This window comes from Carlito syrichta, unplaced genomic scaffold, assembly GCF_000164805.1.
Source record: "Carlito syrichta isolate Samal-C Ts95f unplaced genomic scaffold, Tarsius_syrichta-2.0.1 Scaffold307205, whole genome shotgun sequence".
NCBI classification, from domain to species: Eukaryota; Metazoa; Chordata; class Mammalia; order Primates; family Tarsiidae; genus Carlito; species Carlito syrichta.
Genome location: NW_007251301.1, coordinates 63704 through 81150, shown reverse-complemented (window position 1 = coordinate 81150; position 17447 = coordinate 63704). Strand labels below are relative to the sequence as shown.

Here is a 17447-nt window from a genome sequence, read left to right as displayed (position 1 = left end):
AGGAGGAACAAACCCCAAGATTGTCTCATTGTTCCCTTTGCTAGTTAATGTTCTTCAAAAGCAGTGTAACAATCCTACTAGTCTAATGATGTTCTGATAATCAATAACTTCTAAAGCTCACTCAATACCCATGACGACTAAATTAAACTCTACCACTTATACAATGCTACAGAAGCTCTTAATTATAGCTTAAGCCAATTTCCTAAAGAATGTGGCCCAGTCCAAAGATCACACTGGGCCCTACAGGATGTGGCCCAGTCCAAGGTCCACGGTGGGCCACCTTTTGGAACAATAGACTACAATCTCTTAACAAAATGGCTATTCCAAAGTCTTATATGTCTATCCTAATTTCTATGAAAGTTTTCCAATTCTTAATTCTAATATATAAAGTTGATTAGCAGCAGCAAAGCTTCTAAAACCTAAATGTAAATTGTAAATGTACTAAGGCAAAAACTTCGATAGTAGAAAGTGGAGACGATGAAAATTCTTAAAGTTAACTATATTCTTATTAAACCTAAAAATATTATGATTGATTATGTATGAACTAACATGATTCGTAGCATGACCTATTCTACAATACCTTCTATGAATAAAATAAATTCAATTTCTATAACAGGTAGAAAAGAGACCTTACACTAACTGTAGCTAAAAGAATGCAGCCCAAAAGAATGCAGCCCAGTCCAAAGTACATGCTGGGCTCTCAGGAATGTGGCCCAGCCCAAACTCTGTGCTGGGCCACTCTCGAAAATCATCTTCACCATTGAAAAGCTGCAAACAGCTCTCCCTAAGTATATTCTTTTAAATCTTACACAGATGCTTGTACCATATAAAAGGCTCCCAAATGTGAACTGAGTTTGAATTATATCTAATACCTAAGCCGATACCGCAGTTTATGGGAAACAGGAACAATGGGTTTCTAGAGTGAGCCATGCCTGTCACAGTCACAGAGCCTTCAGCTTAGGCCAGCAGAGTTCCTTTAGGTTATTCTTGTGCTGCGTGGCAAAAGGGGGAGGAAAATGGGGTCTACGGCTCTCGAACACGTCCTAGCGGTCTCGAGGTCCACGGCCCTCCCTGATCCCTAACGCTCAGTGGGCCTCCATGGCTGGCTCCCAACACTAAGGATTCAAGACATATTAGGATTCAGTGTTGGTCACAATTATCTCTTTATGAATATCAGTAAGTAGTGTGTAGATTAGATGAGAAAACCAGACAGACTGCATTTCTAAAAGGTCAAAGAGATTGAAGTGACTATGGGTATGCACCCAAATGAGCTTAAATCATTCTATCTGCACTCATATGTTTATCACAGCACTATTCACAACAGTAAAAACATGGAACCAGCCTAGAAGCCCATCAACAGTAGACTGGATAAAGAAAATGTATACGTATACACCATAGAATACGACACAGTCATAAAAAAAGAACAAAACCATGCATTTTGCAGCAGCCAGGATGCAGCTGGAGGCCATTATTCTAAATAAACTAACACAGAAACAGAAAACCTAATGCCACATAGTCTCACTTCTAAGTGAAAGCCAAACAATGGGTAGACATGGGCATAAGGATGGCACAGTAGACACTGAGGACTCCTAAATGGTGGAGGGAGGGAAGGACAGACAAGTGTTAAAAAACTACCTATTGAATCCTATGCTCACTACTTGGATGATGGGTTCAATAGAAGCCCAAATCTCACCATCACACAACATATCCAAATAACAAACCTTCACATGTACCCCTTAAATATCAGGGAATAAAAAAGGAAACCTTCAAATATTCAAGCACAAGAACCCAAATAAAAAGAAGAAGAAATTGCTTACAAATAAATTTTAAAACATCAGGATGAATGACATTAGAACCCCTTTCATTAACATTGGATGCCATATATATAATGCCAAGGAGGGAAGGGTAAAAGTTATAACTTAACTATTCCATGCCTAGTCCATTATACTTCAATGTAAAGTTAAGAATATATTCTTAAGTATTCAAACGCTCAGGATATTATACACACATACACACACACACACACACACACACACACACACACACACATTATGTATTATATATATATATATATGTATACACACACACACACTCACACACATATTATAATCTAGGCCCCTAATAGATGAATACACCAAGTAGATGAATAAAATAACCCTCAAATAGGGAAACTGTGATATGCAAAGACTAATAGTAACCTTGAAATACAGTTAAATTGGCCGGGCAGGGTGGCTCAAGTCTATAATCCCAGCACTTTGGGAGTCCGAAGTGAGAGCATTGCCTGAGACAAGGGGTTCGAGACCAGCCTGGGCAACTTGGCAAGACCTCGTCTCTACAATAAATCAAGAAATTAGCCTGGCATGGTAGTGCATGCCTGTGGTTCCAACTCCTTGGAAGGCTGAGGCAGAAAGATCGCCTGAGCCCAGCAGGCCAAAGTTGCGGTGGTCATGGGTATGCCACTGCAATCCAGCCTGGGCAAAAGAGTGAGATTCCAACTCAAAAAAAAAAAAGGAAATACAGCTAAACTCAGAAATAATTGTGGAGTTGCAACTACTGCAAAAAATATAATTGTTATAATTCTGGAAAGAAAATTTACAAAAAAAGAAAATAAAACTGTGATGATAATACCAACAAGAACTGAAAGAGTGAAAGTAGTTGCATAAGAGCAAACCTCTTTTTTAATTTTTAAGAAGTAGAGTCAATAGTTATATTTCATTTTTAAAATTTTGAATTTCAAGGGATATGGGAAATTATACAGGTATTACTCGTTGCACTAAAACAATTGAATACCCTCAAACTTACAAGAAAAAAAAGAAAAGATGATATAGAAAAATATGAAAAACATTAAAAGAAACTTGGTGAAAGCAAACATTGCACCAGAGAAAGTTAAACATCCTTTCAAGACAGGAATGTTATTTTACAACTTGGAGCAAGGCTTCCACTGAAGTTAGGTTCCCACTTTCCCTAGTAGCCGTCAACATTGAACATCTTTTCCTGAACTTATCTGTCATTGCATATCCTGTTTTTCTTGGTATTTATTTATTGTGATATAGTTTCAAACTTACACAGAATTTACAAAAAGAAAATTAAAAAGCCTCCACATATCTTTCATCCAGATTCAGTTACATATAACCATATATGCATGTATATGTAAGCTTGTGAAGAGATAACTTGAGACTGTATATATCCCAATCCTCAGCAAACTTTAATCAATTAGTATTAACAGACCTTGATGAATTTTGCTTGAATACGTTATTACCATATTAGCTGTGAAATGATGATTTTCTAACTCTATCATTACTTCAACATTTATTAGTTGGCTTTCTATTATATGTAAGAGCTCCTCTTCTCCATTTTTTATGTATTCATCCATTTGTCTGTGCCAGTATTGACTCATGGATTCTCTTTTTAGTCAACAGACTATAATTCATTACTATTATTATTTCTTTTGATACAAAAATTGTCAAGTGAAGACTTTTTGAAAGAGCTTTTAAGACTCATTGAATTTTCCAAAATTATCTTTGCCATCAGTCCAAATGCTTCTTTTGCCTTCAAAACATTTTGAGGCAAAAAAAGAAAGTGTTCTCCTGTTTAAATAGAAACGCTAACAACTCCTGTGTAGACGCATTTCTTTTTTATATCACAAAATCTCTGTTTTGTACCCTATCCAGAGCTGTAGTTAATTACATGAAGAGACAGATGCTGGGTAGTCTTAAGGTGCCACTGCATCAAGGTTGAGCTCCACTTAGCATGCAGGTAGTAAGTGAAGACAAGTGCTATTTGATAGGGCAACATATCCTAACCCTGGGTGCTAAGATATGTATATCCTTTTAGCGAAAGGTCTCAACTCTTCTGCTTATTTCTAATTAGATTGTTTAGAACTTTTGTTGCTTAATTTTTACTTCCACCATGAAACACAATTTAGAAAACTTAAGCAGAGGAGTTAGTTTTATTTACTCATCTTTTAACTTTCTATGTTTTCTTTTCTTTTCCTTCTCTATGTTCCAAGGTTGTTTCTTTTATTATTTCCTTTCTGTTTTGAGAAATTTCTTGAGTCACCCTTCTAAGGTAAGTTTGCTGAGAAAATATTATTTTGGTTTTCTTAATCTGAGTACATCTTTACTCCTCATTCTTGAAGCATATCTTCATTAGATATAGGGTCCTATGTTAACATTTGTTTTCTTTCAGTCCTTAAAAAATGTATCACTTCCTTCTGGCTACTATAGTTTCTATGCTTTATGGATGAGAAAATTTATGGTTATTCAAATTGTTTTTCCACTATAGGTAAAGTGTAATTTTTTTTGTCACTGCTTTCAAGACTTTTTTCTTTGTCTTTAATTATCAAAAAGCTGGCCAGCATGTATATTGGTGTGAATATTTTGGAGTTAAGCCTATTTGGGATTCACCCAATTTCTTCAATATGTAGGTTTGTATTTTTCTCAGTTTTTAGAAACTTTTAGCATTTATTTCTTCAAGTACTTTTCAGTTCAATCGCCTTTCTCCTTTCATTCTGGTATTCAAATACATAAATGATACATCTTTTTTACATTCCCACAGGCCCCTGAGGCACTATTTATATATTTTTATGTCAATTGTTTCTCTGTCATTCTGATTGAATAATTTTTATTTTTCTATATTCCAGTTCAATGATTTCTTTCTTAACCCTCCACTCTACTATTGAACTCATACTTTGACATTTTTATTTGTTACTATATTTTTTCTTTCTAAAATTTCTGTTTTTTTAAATTGATTTTTATACATGATGTGAGATAGAGATACAGCTTCACTTTTTTGCATGTGGAGCACTCTTTGTTGCAAAGACTTTTTTTCATTGAATTTGACATCCTTGACATTCTTGTCAAAAATCAATTGATCATAAACTAAGAGTTTATTTCTGTACTCTCAAAGCTGCTCCATTGATTTCTGTGTCTATCTTTGCACTATTTTGATTACTGTAGCTTTGTACTAAGTTTTTGTGTTTTTTTATAAGTTGGAAAGTATAAGACCTCTAAATTAATTCCTATTGTTCAAGATGTTTTTGGCTATTATGGGTTCATTTAAATTTCCATATGAATTTTTGGCATCTGCTTAAATTAGAGAAAAGTGGTTGGAATTTGATAAAGATTGATAGTAAATCAATTGCAGGATAATATCATCTTGATATTATTAAGTCTTCCAATTCATAAACATGGAATAGTTTACTATTGATTTAGGTCTTCTTCAATTTTTTTCTATGATGTGATGTAGGTTTCAGCAAACAAGTCTTATATTTCATTTCTCAACTTTATCCCTAAGTACTTTAGTATTTTAAATGCTGCTGTTAATTTATCCCTAAGTATTTTAGTATTTTTAATTAAAATCTATTAATTTTAATTTTGGATTGTTTATTGCTAGTTTATAGAAATGTAATTTTATAGATCATACCTTCTGTATCTTTGCTGAATTTATGTATTAGTTCTAATAGTTTATAATTAATTCCTTATAACTTTCTATGAACAAAATCTTATCATCTGCAAGTAGACAATTTCTGTATACATATATCCAGAAGATCTATTTGTATATAGTTTTGTTTTACCTTGTGATTGTCTGGTTTTCATGTCTTCTGTAATACCAAAACTTTATGCTGGCATCATGGAATGAGTTGAATTGGAGAGTGTTTTCTCCTTTTCTATTTTTTGGAAGATTATGTGAAGGATTTATATTAATTTCTCTCTAAATATTCAATATAATGTACCAATAAAATAATCTGAATCTGGACTATCCTTTGTGGGAAGTTTATAAATTATTAATACAATGTGTTTACTTGTTACAGATCTATTCAGGTTTTTTAATTTCTTCATGAGTTAGCTTCAGTAGTTTGTATGTTTCTAGGAATATTTCCATTTCCTCTAAGTTATCTAAATTTTCAGTTGTTCATACTATTCCTTTTAATCTTTTTTAAAAAATTTCTGTAGGCCTATATTGAAGTTCTCTCTTTCATTTGTGATTTTTATAATGTGAGAATTCTCTCTGTTTTTCTTTGTCAATCTAACCAAAGTTTTGTCAATTTCATTGATTTTTTCATAGAACTAACTTTTGATTTCTTTAATTTTTCCTACTGTATTTATTGTCTCTTTCTATATTTCTACTTTAATCTTTATTATTTCCTTTCTTCTGCTTTGTTGAGTTTAGTTTAGTCTGACTTTCCTAGTTTTTAATATGAAAGTTTAAGTTACTGATTTGGGAGCTTGCTTCTTTTTTATCACTGGCAGTTATATCTATAAATTTCCCTGTAAATATTGCCACATCTTATAATATGTTGTGCTAAATAACCATGGTTTGCTGTAGTTCATTTTTATTTATCTCAAAGTGTTTCTATTGTGATTCTTTTCTTTGATGCATTAGTTATTCAAAAGTATATGGCTTAATTTTCATATATTTGTGAATTTACTACATATTTCACTGTTATTGACTTCTAATTTAATTTCATTTTGGTTGGAGAACATACATTGAATGATTGTAATCCTTTTCAACATATTGAGGTTTGTTTCATGGCCTAGTATTTGGTCTATCTGCAAAATGTCCCATATGTACTTAAGAAGAAGGTATACTCTGCTGTTGTTTGGTTGAGTATTTTACAGACATTTAGTAGCTCAACTTGGTTTCAAGTTTTCTACATCTTTGTGATTTTCTGCTTCACTGTTCTATCCATGATTAAAATTACAATTATACTTTTAGTGTGGATTCAAAAATTCCAAGTAAAATATTGTCAGAACCTAAAAGATTTTTAACAAATTGATTCATTATAATAAAATATGATCAAGGCCAAAATATATTTATAAATTTAATTATGTTAATAGATTGAGAAATGCCACATATGTCATGTGAAAAAAAAACTTTTAATAAAATCATTTATTCCTTTCTGGAACTATTATGAAGTAGTATATAAAACATATTTAATATAAACCAATAGCTATCATTTTAAGAATCATTTCCATTTAAGTCAGTGAAAAGTAAAGTGATTTATTATAACCATTATTGAACCTTGTGCTGAAAATGTAGATCAAGGCAACTTGTCAATAAATAAGTACAAATATTGGAAAACAAAAGTAATATTAAATTTATTGCATATCATAGTATTTTTTCTCTAAGAGCTTCAATTACAGATCTATCAGAGAAAATAAGAGTTCAAATGTGGTCAGTAAGAAAATTAGTATATCATCCCGCGCCTTTGGGAGGCTGAGGTGAGTGGATTGCCTGAGCCCGCGGGTTCGAGACCCACCTGGGCAGCGAGACCTCATCTCTACAATAAATCAAAAAATCAGCCGGGCGTGGTAGTGCCCGCTTGTAGTTCCAGCTACTTGGAAGGCTGAGGCGAAAGGATCCCGGAGCCCAGCAGGTCAAGGCTGCGGTGGCCAGAGGCGGCCACTGCACTCCAGTCTGGACGACAGAGTGAGACTCCAACTCAAAAACAAAAAGAAAATTAGTATATAAAGATAAATTGCTTTCTGATAAATATGATAGCATCATTGTTTGTAATATCAAAATATGAGAGACTATTACAAATGACAAGGGATTGGTCATATATATACTTAGCTATATCCATATAGTTAAATACTAAGCATTTCTTTAAAATATCAATGTATATAAACATAAACATCTGGGAAATATGTTTTGAGTGAAAAAAACCAATAGCAGAAAAATAAACATTGACTTTATTATAATTTGAAATATATATTGAATGTATCTATTGTCTGAAAATGTATTTACTTCTATTCACCAATTGTTATTGCATATAAATAATGTGCAATATATTTATAAATTATATATAATGCATATAAAAATATATCCATATTTTAATTTCTACTTTTCATATTTTGTAGTATTTGCAATGAACATCTATTTCTTTTGAGATTGTAGATGCATAAATAAATGAAAGGTAATTGAAATCCCAAAAAGCATAAAATTCTACTGAACATTTTATAACTTCAAAGATAAAATGTTACTTACACACCATAAATTAGGAAAGCATTCCTTTTAATAAAATAAATGTTATCTTTACTGAAACAACACGAAACATCTTTCTACTTTCTTATAAAGTTTCTTCTGAAAGATTAGTGCTAATGTCAAATCCCTCTTCTCCTCCTATCCCAATTAACTTCAGGTTTTCCCCCTAATTTACTACTTAATTTTGCATTACTGTGATCAAGCATCATTTTTAGACACAACATGTGATGGTGCCAATGCTCTTTTTAAGGAATTAAATGAATTTCCTTTTTTAAAGTGGTTTTCAGAACATTTAATATACTTGTGATGAACATTGAGATGCAGGTAACAGTTTCGTTGATCATTTTAGATATGCTGCTGAGAGATACTGGTGTTAGACCTAATGAGTAGAAACCTAGAAAAGCAACATGTTGTAGAAAAAAAGAGTAACTCAAGAACAAGTATCGGGGTGCATATACTTCTCTATAACTTGCATGCTGTGGGGTTTGGGCAAGGTATGTTAATTCCCTAAGCTTTGCAACCTCATCTATGAGATAATGTCACTGTTGCTTAACATCATAGGATTTTAGTGAGACAATGTATGTGAATTAGCTGATAACCAATACATTGCTACATTTTTATTTTAATGTTCATTTTAGAATCCCCCAAGGCTGTAAAATTTAACATGACCTCAAACTTAGGGTATTTGGAATTGAGCAGGCATAAAAGCACCTTTCAAAAAATGATAAAAGAAATGTCATTTTGGCTCTTTTGTTGTATCTCTATTCTTAACGCCTAATCATGAACTGTTTGGGAACTTGAGTGAAATATAAAGGCATATGATTTACTCCTGTTGCAACTCCTTTCATATAATTTTACCATTCATGGATTTAAAATGTATATTGAATCATATTCTATATGTCATGTTCTAAATTGAGTGCAAAGAGAATAGAGAAAAAGGGGACAGAGAAATCTTTACATTTGTAGATTTTGGAATCTGGTAGAAAAATCACACAAGAATACACAAACTACACATGTACACGTTACAAACACACACAGACATACATATATACACTGATGCACACCTGGGATACTAGATAAGTGTATTTATGCTCCCAAGTTAAAAAATAATAGTTATCAACAACAATAAAAATATTCTCTATAAGCTTCCAAAATAAATTTTCTGAATAAAAAACACTCTAGATGCTCAAGTATTAAAATAAACTATTATATCAGTATTATTGTATCTTTGCCCAGTAAGTTTTTACACATGACTACATCAAGATAGGTGACATGCTTTTCTTTCTTTTCTTCAGAACTTTACTGTACAATCCAATGAAGGAAAAACCTTCCTGGTCTTTTTCCTGTGAGAAAAAATATGTGCTTTAAAACTTCTACTTCTTAATTAATTTTCTATCAAAAAGTTTATAAGTATGATACAGAACTAGGAATTAAATCAGTCATCTCAGAGAGTTTATGAAGTGGTTGGACTTAAGCTGTGAAGAAAAACACAATTAATGCCTGAGTTTCAAAAATGGCCTATGGGTCAAAAATAAAATGCCTGACTCCAGAGATTTTCCACTTACCTGGAATTCTCAGGGTGGAAAAAAAAGACTTATGAGCTAGTGTATTATAACTAATGGGTTCTTATAGCCTATTTTGTCAGCGTGTAAATATGATGTATCAATGGAATGGTCTCAACCTTTGCCATCAGATTTAATCTGAAAATAACTGTGATGAAAGCTAGATGTAATTAAATATAGTTCATGACTCTTTAACATTTCTTCCACTAAAATTAAAAAGTGAACTTGAAAAGTTTAAATGAATAACTATACCCAAAGAGTCCACAAGCATTTAACTCTTATTTGTCTATGTTAAATATGCTTATGTCCAATATCCTCTAAATTCACTGATCTATTATTCTAAAATTTATCCAGCTAAATGGATTTCCTAGAATATGTTTACTCCTGAACACACTTTCTCATATTGGACTGTAGATTAGAAGTGTTCTTCAGATAAAGTAAAATATTAAGGAAAAGTCGGGCTCGGTGGCTCAGCCTGTAATCGCGAGCCTTTGGGAGGCTGAGGTGAGTCCTGAGCCCACAGGTTCAAGACTTGCCTGGGCAGCGAGACCTCATCTCTACGATAAATCAAAAAAAATCAGCCGGGCGTGGTAGCACATGCCTGTAATTCGGGTACTTGGAAGGCTGAGGTGGGAGGATCGCCGGAGCCCAGCAGGTCGAGGCTGTGGTGGCCGGGAGCAGCCACTGCACTCCAGTCTGGGCGACAGAGTGAGACTCCAACTCAAAAAAAAAAAAAAATTAAGGAAAAGCAAGATAATGTCACCTCTTGTCTGGCAGCCTCTCCATTTTCTGCTTCCTCAGATCACTAGGGTCACAAAACTAGTTAGTAACAGAGACAGTAAATAAATACAGGTATTCTTACTAGAATTCAAAAGCTTGGATATTCTAAGATTTGGAAAAATATTGGAATCCTCTAGGGAAAGCAAAGGAATGTGACTTCTAAGTGGGCACTGATATGACACCCCATCTGGCCCAACACTTGTCCATATTATAATCTGGACAGACAGACTGGTTTTCAAACCCATTAAAAGTTTTCAAAATGTTATTAATGCTAACACTATCATACAAACTGAGCAAAGAAGGGGGATAAAGCAAGGATATCCTGATTGATCAATAGGCCCCACCCTGAAGTTCTATTTATCTACTTCCTTGATAGTCCCAAAAGCTCAGCATACCTAAAGCTCCACAGAAAAAAATGTAAGTACTTGAACACGAAAATGGTGTTTCAAGAAGTAACAGGATTTGGAAATAAATAGGAAACTGCAACACAAGACTCTCCACAGGAAAATGTGGGTACAATATTTTGGGGTTTTTAATTTGCTTCTTTCATAACAGAGGGCTTCATTTATTTTGCAAGATCTAATGAAATGTTATGTAAAAAAGTGAACATAAAAAGGCATACCACACTCAATTTTATTATAACAAAATAAACAGAATATGAAAGATACTGTTTAAAATGTCAGAAAGTAGTTATCTCCCAATGTCAGAGTAATAGTTGACATCTCTGCTTTTTTTCTTCCTACTGTCCTATATCTTATAAATTCTGTATAATGAGCAAGCAGTAATTTTGAAATGCTATATCTCATCATAAAAATGTTCACATGAAATATGAAATTACAGGAAAAGAACAAAAATGTAACCAAAATTCTCCCATAATTCCCAAGTATTCTCAGTGTATTCATAATTGTATACATTGTCTACTCACTTGCTAAAGAAGATTCTGTTCAATAGATGTTTTACTGCCTCTTTCACATCCTTATTTCGGAGACTGTAGATTAAAGGATTCATCATGGGTGTCATCACCCCATAGAACATGGATACAAGTTTGTCGGTAGCATCCAAGGCATCTAAATTAAGTGTCTCTTTAGACTTGGGCTTCATGTACATGAAAAGAATGGTCCCATAGAATATTATCACCACAGTCAAATGGGCTGAGCATGTAGAGAAGGCTTTGCTTCTGCCCTCAGAGGAGCGGATCTTGAGGATGCTGAAAATTATTAGTAAGTACGAGATGACAATCAAGACCAGAGGCATCAATGTAAACAATGTTGTGGCCATGAGCATGATAAACTCGTTGCCTGAGATGTCAGTACAGGCTAATTTCATGACTGCCAGAATTTCACAAGAGAAATGATTGATGACATTATTTCTGCAAAAAGGCAATTGTATCACAAATGTAGTTTGTACTGCAGAGTTGACAACCCCTGAAAGCCAGGACCCAGCTGCCATGGGCACATACGAATTTCTGTTCATGATAATGGGATATCTAAGAGGGTTGCAAATAGCCACATAGCGGTCAAAGGCCATCATGCCCAGAAGTACACACTCTGTTGTCCCCATGGCCAACCCGAGGGACATCTGGACTGCACAACCAGAGAAGGAAATGGTCTTTCTTTCTGAGAGGAAGCTCACCAGTGTGGAGGGAATGGAGATGGTGGTGTAGCAGATGTCCAAGAAGGAGAGGTTCCCCAAGAAGAAGTACATAGATGTGTGAAGGTGAGAGTCCAAGATGCTGATTAAAATGAGGTTACCATTGCCCAGAAGAATAACCACATACATTACTAAGATTATCACAAAAAATAGTAACTCTAGTCTTGGGTAGCCAGAAAGTCCCTTCAGAAAAAACTCCACCAGAATGGTTTGGTTTTCCCATTCCATTTTACCATTCCTCTTTTTCCTGCAATAAGTCAAATAATTAAAAAATAATAATAATAATTTCTTTACCATGCTGAATTCAAGTATACCAATGCAACAAATATAAAAATTTGCCATAAACCCAATTAGACTATGGAAAAATCTAAATACTGAACAAGAAAATAATGCTTCAGGACTTAGGATTTGGAGACTAAAGTAAAACTAAAACACAAGGATATCCACATGAAAATATGGATGCAATACTTTGGGAGTTTTCCATTTTACTTTTTTCACAACTATGGAAGAAAGAAAGTAGGGAAGAGTAGGAGAAAAGATAGGAAATGTTAGTAAAAGAAATAATCAATGTAGGAGGAAAAGAATGAGAGGGCTGCTGTATTGATCACTTATTCTGGGCCAGGAACTTTGTGGGGTTTTTTCATGTTACCTCATTTAAACCCTCACATTATCATTTTAAAAGTAAGGAAACCTAGCATGAGAGGCTTAAGCCTAAATTCATATAACTAATATAGAGCATAGATGAGGCTCAAACTCAAGTCTGTCTGCCTGTGGCCCATGCTTGCTTGAGGCTTTTCTGTGAATTGTTAAAGCACTACAGAATGTGTTGTATAAAAGATTTGATAAATTACTTTAAAAATATTGTCTGCCTCCCAGGTCAAGAGAACTCAACAGTAACCCACCAGTATTCCAACACTGAAAGAAATGTGTCAATCTGAAAGAAGAATAGACAGAAATTAATCCAACCAATGTTTAAGTGCCTGATTATCCAAAAAACAAGTCCAATTCATAAAAAGCCCCCAAATCTGAGATCTTCTTGTGAAAGTGCAAGCACCGTTTTCTGGCAGGGTATGAAATCACTTTTAGCATTTGTTAAAATGTCACTTTTTAATTATCCTACAGTTAAATATCATATCATAAACTGACTTTTTTTTTTTTTGGTGTACAGTTCTAGGAATTTTAAAAGATGTATAGATTAATTTCACGACTACCATAACCAGAACACAGAACTCATCCATCACCCCGAAAATACTACTTTGTTATATTCTGGTAAACTTCTTCCACCAACCCATAAATCCTGGCAACCTCTGATATGCATTCTGTCTCAAAAGTTGTAGCTATATCAGAATGTCATATAAATGAGATTATATGAACCATGGGAATTGCGCTTTTTTCTCTTAGCATAAAGCCACTGAGATTTATTCAGTTTATTGCTAAATAGTATTCCATTGGATAGAAGTATTACATTTTGCCCATTCATTGATCTTTTGAAAGACATTTGGATTATGTCCAGTCTAGAGCAATTATGAATAGAGCTGCTATAAATATTTGTGCTCCAATTTTTGTATGAACGTAAGCTTTCTTCTACAGTAAATATCCAAGAATGAGATAATAAGCATGTTTAAGTATGTAAGAAACTGCCAAATAGTTTCTAGATTGGTTGCATCCATTTTGCATTTTAACCATAAATGTATGAGAGTTCCACTTGTTTCCCATCCTCATCAACAATTAGTATGATCAATATTTTTTATCCATTCTAAAAGGTATATAGTCACATTTCATCATGACTTTAACTTGCATTTCATTTGCATATTGTAAAATTTCCATATTCTATTTTGCCATCCTTATATTATCTTTAGTGAAGTGTCTGTTCATATTGCTTGCCCTTTTGTTTTGTTTTGTTTTTAGAGACAAGGTCTTGCTGTTGTTGCCTAGGCTAGCTTCAAACTCCTGTGGTCAAGCCATTCTCCTGCCTCAGACTCCTGAGCAACTGGGACTCCATGCACCATCATTCTTTTGCCCATTTTTTTTTAGAATTGGCTAACTTTTCAAATTATTATTTCAATAGCCTTGAGGTGCACAAATAGTTTTGGTCTGCACTTTAAATGAACCCACCACCATCAACGGTGCACACTGTACCTGATAGGTGATTTTTTGACCCTCCACCTCTTCCCCTCTTCCCCTTCTGAGTCTCTAGTGTCCATTTTCTGTGTCTTTACATATCCTTAGTTTAGCTCCCACTTGTAAGTGAGAACACATGGTGTTTGTTTTTTTGTTCCTGAGTTAGTTCACTTAGGATGATGTTCTCCAACTCCATCCAAGTTGCTATAAAAGACATTATTTCATTCTTTTCAATAGCTGAATAGTATTCCATGATGTGTACTCATATCCATTCTCATTATCCACTGATCAGTTAATGGGTATTTGGGTTGATTCCACATCATTGCCAGTTTGGGGATCTTTTGCCCATTTTCAATTGGGTTGTTTGTTATTATGTTGCTGCATTTTGAAAGTTGTTTATCATTCATGTGATTAGAGTATTTGTCTCCCAGTTGGTGACTCATCTTCTCATTCTCTAATGCAAACACTTTTTAATTGCCAATCTTATTGATTGCTACCTAAGTTCAATTGAACAGGATACAAAGAAAGCCTATGAGGAAGAAATATTTTTTAACAAAGCATTTCTCTGATACTTCTCACTCTGGGTGATTTCACAGAAAATAGCTACTGCCATCACCCAGGAATCAGGAATGGTGGATTTGACTTACAAAAACCTTGTCTCGAAATGTCTCAAGCCATCTGTTTTAATTTTTCCTCATAACAATCCTTTTCCCCCATTGCCCACTTATAAATTTCCAGTAGTATTCTTGTCCATGAACACAGAACCCATTGAAAGTGTTCCAATTAATTTACAAATTAAAAAAAGTAATTTCTGCAAACAGATGTTTAACATATAGGCCATTTCTCCTTATTCACAAAACAGCATAAGTTTAAGGTCTAAATTAAGTCCTTTGGACCTATTTCAACCAGTTGACTAATCAGATGTGCCTTTAGCTATTATTAGGATATTTCTCCTTTCATTCTATTTTGCTCTTATTTCCATCAACTCCATGCTTAATGCCTTGGGATTCTTTTATACACTAGAGAGGCATGCCTTTTTTTTTTCTTTATCTGAATCCCAGATTCACCTTTTTAATGCTATATTATCAATAAAGCCACCCAAATCTCAGTTCCCTGGTAAATGATGACTAAGAAGCAATCTCACTGTGAAAATCATGATTCTAACCACTGCCACTATGTAGCTATTATTGTATCAAGTCCACTTTGTCTAATAGAGAGAACAAGCGTTTAAATTCTATCTTGGCCAGCTGTTATCTTGGGCAATTTATGTAACTTATCTGAGTCTTACTATCCTCATCTATAGCATAGGGACTTTAATAGCCTTATGGGGTTCTGAGGAGAATAAATAATGTAAAGCATGCAAAACACATGGATATGGTAAGTACTATTTTGTTCTCCTCCTATATTCTATTGATGTGTTCTTCTCTCAGGTTCTTTACACTTCTGTCCCCAGTGTCACCTTCCTACAATAGTATCTTACAATGTTATCAATCAGGTCCCAAGTCACTTTTTGTCCAACTTAATCTACTGTTTCTTATCACAGCCGTGATATACGATGGATGCACATTATAACAAAGTCTACTCACTTTGCAGTGAATAGTGTTATACTATTATAACAAAAGCCCACTGCAGTTTAAAACAAGAAACTCACAGGTTGACATTTTTTAATAAAGACCATTTTAGTTCATCCATCTAAAATCTAAACATGTGTGTGCCTCACAAATATTACATCTAAAGTCACTATATGAATGCATTACCAGCAACAAAAATTTAAATATTAAAAACAATCCTCAAGCAAACATAAGTCCAAAATTATTTCTATTAGCTAAAGACTCTTCATTTCCTTTTTTTCACAAATTCAAAAATAATGCAAGAGCAAGTAATAAAGTGTTCCACATAGCACCCCTAGTTAGAGGCTCCATGAACCATGCTAGAACATTGTCTACTCATGATTAACACCAGACGAACATTTGATAAAGTGAACCAAATAAAACTGAGATAGTGCTGTGAGGAAAATTGCCAGGGAATCATATTTTGGTCACACCGGGCCACTTTGCATTCGGGGTCAAGAGTGCAGATCTGTTGCCTATTGTACAGCAAACCCACTGGACCAAATTGAAATGACATTGTTAGATGTATAGACACTTTTAATAAAGCAAGGAACAAGAAACTATATTTTGACCCAATGAAACTTTTATTTCCAGTTAGAAACTATAGACCTAAACATCACCTGTTTTAGAAATTCAAATTACTCTGGATGTGCGGCTACTCTTTTCTTCATACTTTTTCACTTTTTCTTCTTCATTTTCTAACCATATCTAAGATAATTCTCTTCAAATTTTTTAATTCTATTCCCTATACACTTTCTCTAATAAGAATTATCACATCTCCAAAACACATAGTTTATTTCAACTCAGTTCATAAGTCTGTCTCCCCCTTGGATGTGTTGTGAGTACTTTTCAGCAGTTACCTCTATATAGAAGGTCAACTCACCTCTTTGGTTGCAACACAGAGTCGATTGTTTTGCTTTGATCTTCTGTTTTTAGGCTATCCAACAAAATTTTCTGTGAGGATGAGGAATTTTTGAAGAGGGGGTTACCATTGGAGAGCCATAATGTCACAGGACATATTATCTGGAAAACATGACAAAGGTACAGTTTTAAATGGTTTCAAAAATTTCCAAATTACAACCAAACAGGTTTACAAAGGGAGTGAATTTGGGTTCTGCTAGACTAAAAGTAAGAGGATAACAAATATTGGGCAGTTCAGTTTAGACTATGGCACTCTTCATTTGCCCATGATGCTCAGATGGAAACAATGTCCCATTGTGAAGACCCAGGAAATTCTCTAAAGATTCTTCTTTAGGCTCAGGGAAGCAATTTAAATATTTCTTGCTCTCGGGGACATCTGCAATTTTCTTAGCCATAACTTCAAATTGCTTCAGGGGAAAGAAGTTCAAAACTTTTGGAAACTTCAAGAATAATGCCCTAAAGACTTAATTATGTTATACCCATTACTGTATATTAAATAACCAATCAGAAATCTTGAAGATGTCGTATCCCATACTCAATCTATTGTATATAATACTGAGATCCTTACTTCAAATATATTCTAATGATTGTCCAGAACTTTGTTCATCCAATCATGTATTGTAACATAATAGAAAAGACTCTGGCTACATTAAATTTCGGTTATTATGAATAATAATAATAGCATACAGATTTCTAGTCATTATTACAAGGATTTTATACATATTAGATCATTTCGTTCATTTTTGTTGAATGAGTAAGTAAAGAAAACACTGGTTTTAACATACAAGTAATCTAAAAATAATTGTATTTGGCTCTA

General features: G+C 33.9%; 1 protein-coding gene across 1 annotated transcript; it reads right to left on the bottom strand.

Annotated features, from left to right (window-relative positions):
• Positions 1-11227: 11227 nt before the first annotated feature.
• On the bottom strand, positions 11228-12225 carry LOC103266492 (olfactory receptor 13C9). The gene has a single exon (XM_008064128.1). It carries the CDS (start codon positions 12204-12206, stop codon positions 11250-11252), a length of 957 nt encoding a protein of 318 aa, XP_008062319.1. The 5' UTR covers positions 12207-12225; the 3' UTR covers positions 11228-11249.
• Between the last annotated feature and the right edge of the window lie 5222 nt (positions 12226-17447).

Coding starts and splice junctions, on each gene's coding strand:
- LOC103266492 (XM_008064128.1), bottom strand. CDS start 12,206: ATGGAATGGGAAAACCAAACCATTCTGGTGGAGTTTTTTCTGAAGGGA.